The sequence below is a fragment of the Camellia sinensis genome, unplaced genomic scaffold, assembly GCF_055761805.1.
Source record: "Camellia sinensis isolate YWXY unplaced genomic scaffold, ASM5576180v1 Unanchor3, whole genome shotgun sequence".
NCBI classification, from domain to species: Eukaryota; Viridiplantae; Streptophyta; class Magnoliopsida; order Ericales; family Theaceae; genus Camellia; species Camellia sinensis.
Genome location: NW_028129178.1, coordinates 4,854,958 through 4,857,041, shown reverse-complemented (window position 1 = coordinate 4,857,041; position 2,084 = coordinate 4,854,958). Strand labels below are relative to the sequence as shown.

Below are 2,084 nucleotides of genomic sequence, written 5' to 3'. Positions count from 1 at the left end.
TGTAGTGTTATTAGTGCTCTGTTTACCTATGGCAAATGGAAAATCCAAGAAGTGAAGGTGTTGCTGAATCTTCTGAGACCCGAATGAACCGAATGCTTGAAGCTTTGACAGAAGCAATAATGCAACAACAAAGACAATGACCTTTGCCTCCTCCGCCCCTTCCACTCCAAGTAGAGCCGGTCAACGATGACATTCTCAGTTTGACTCAGAAATTTAACAAGATAAAGCCACCGAATTTTCTGGGTGGTATTGAGCCGCTAAAGGCATAGACATAGATGCTAGAGACCGAAAAACTACTTGAAGTTTTTCCATGTTTCGAAGTTCAGAAAGTTTTGTTGCTCAACTATATTTTGAAAGATGAAGCCTGATGTTGGTGGATGATTATTCGAGACACTAATGCGGCTTTAACTTGGAATCAATTCAAGGAGATTTTCTATGAGAAATACTTCCCTCAATGTTTTCGGGATAGAAAAGTGTCTGAATTCCAAGAACTCAAGCAAGACAACATGTCAATAGCAGAGTATGAAGCCAAGTTTACCGAATTGGCCCAGTTTGTTGCACACATGGTGGATACCGATTACAAAAAGGTTCGAAAATTTGAAGAATGCTTGACATTAGAAGTGTTTGATCAGGTTGGTGTGTTAAAACTGCACAAATATGTGGATGTGCTTGATAGAGCCCTAATGGCCGAAGCCAACTTAGCCGCAATGAAATAGACTAAGGCTCCAACATCCAAATGGAGAGGCAAGAGATTCGAAATTAATTTCAAAAAGGGTCGGTCATTTTCAAAGAAGCAAAACACAGGATCCTCTAATAGTTCAAGCCAAAGTAGTGGATCTACTCCAATTTGCTTAGAATGCGAAAGAAAACACAAGGGTGCCTGCTATCGATCAACATGTGCTTTTTTTCAGTGTGGCCAAACTGGCCACATGATAAAAGATTGTCCACTCATATCCCAAAATTCTAACCATTCTACGGCAAGTTTAGCTGGATCCGTTTCTTTACCAAGAACAAATGTGGGAGCCAATACGGGAAAAAAAACTTTAAGGTAAGGCAGAGTGTTTGCACTTGTGCCAGGAGACATCCAAAATGCCGGATCTGTGGTGTCAGGTATACTCCCTATTTGTGCTCAAAATGCATATGTGCTGATAGACTCTGGTTCTGCACAATTATTTGTGTCGCTTGTTTTTCCTTGAAAATTGACTAGATCACTAGAACCTATGAATTATTTGTTATCCATATCTACACCTTTTGGGGGTTCTATGATGTGTGTTTATGAGTATCCTGTGTGTGACATCATGATTGGGGACGTGTTATTGTATGTTGATTTGCTACCATTGGATATTGCTCATTTTGATTGTATATTGGGTATGGATTTTTTGACCAAGTACCGTGTAACTATTGACTGTGTGAATAAATTTGTTGTCTTCCGACCACCTGGCTTGTCTAAATTTGTGTTTGCTAGGAATGGGATAGTTCCACCTCTTTATATGATTTCTGCTTTGAAAGCCGTCAAATTGCTGCAAAAAGGATGTAGGGGTTATTTGTTCAGAGTTTTAAATGTGACTTTTGATAGCCCTAATGTGGAAACTATTCCTGTAGCTAATGAATTTCCTGATGTGTTGCCAACTGAACTACCTGATGATTTGATTGATAGAGAAATTGAATTTACCATTGATGTAGTGCCTAGAACACAACCAATTTCGAAAACCCCATACAAAATGTCAACCTCTAAATTGAAAGAATTGAAAACCCAACTCCAAGAACTGCTAGACAAGAAGTTTATCTAACCGAGCACTTCACCTTGGGGTGCTCCTGTTCTATTTGTCAACAAGAAAGATGGGTCTTTAAGGCTACGTAATGACTACCGTGAATTGAACAAAGTAACTGTCAAGAACAAATATCCACTGCCTCGAATAGATAATTTATTTGACCAACTCCAGGGAACCCTAGTCTTTTCAAAAATTGACCTTAGATCCGGATACCACCAATTATAAGCTAAGGCCGAAGACATAGAGAAAACCGCATTCCGTACTAGATATGGGCACTATGAGTTTTTGATAATGCCATTTGGAGTAACAAAT

The 2,084-nt window shown here is 39.2% G+C and overlaps 1 protein-coding gene across 1 annotated transcript; it reads left to right on the top strand.

Moving 5' to 3' along the window:
- The first annotated feature begins 377 nt into the window (after window positions 1-377).
- On the top strand, window positions 378-1,790 carry LOC145816057 (uncharacterized). The gene is made up of 3 exons (XM_082912305.1): window positions 378-632; window positions 912-1,048; window positions 1,208-1,790. Exons 1-3 carry the CDS (start codon window positions 378-380, stop codon window positions 1,788-1,790), a joined length of 975 nt encoding a protein of 324 aa, XP_082768431.1.
- The last annotated feature ends 294 nt before the right edge of the window (window positions 1,791-2,084 follow it).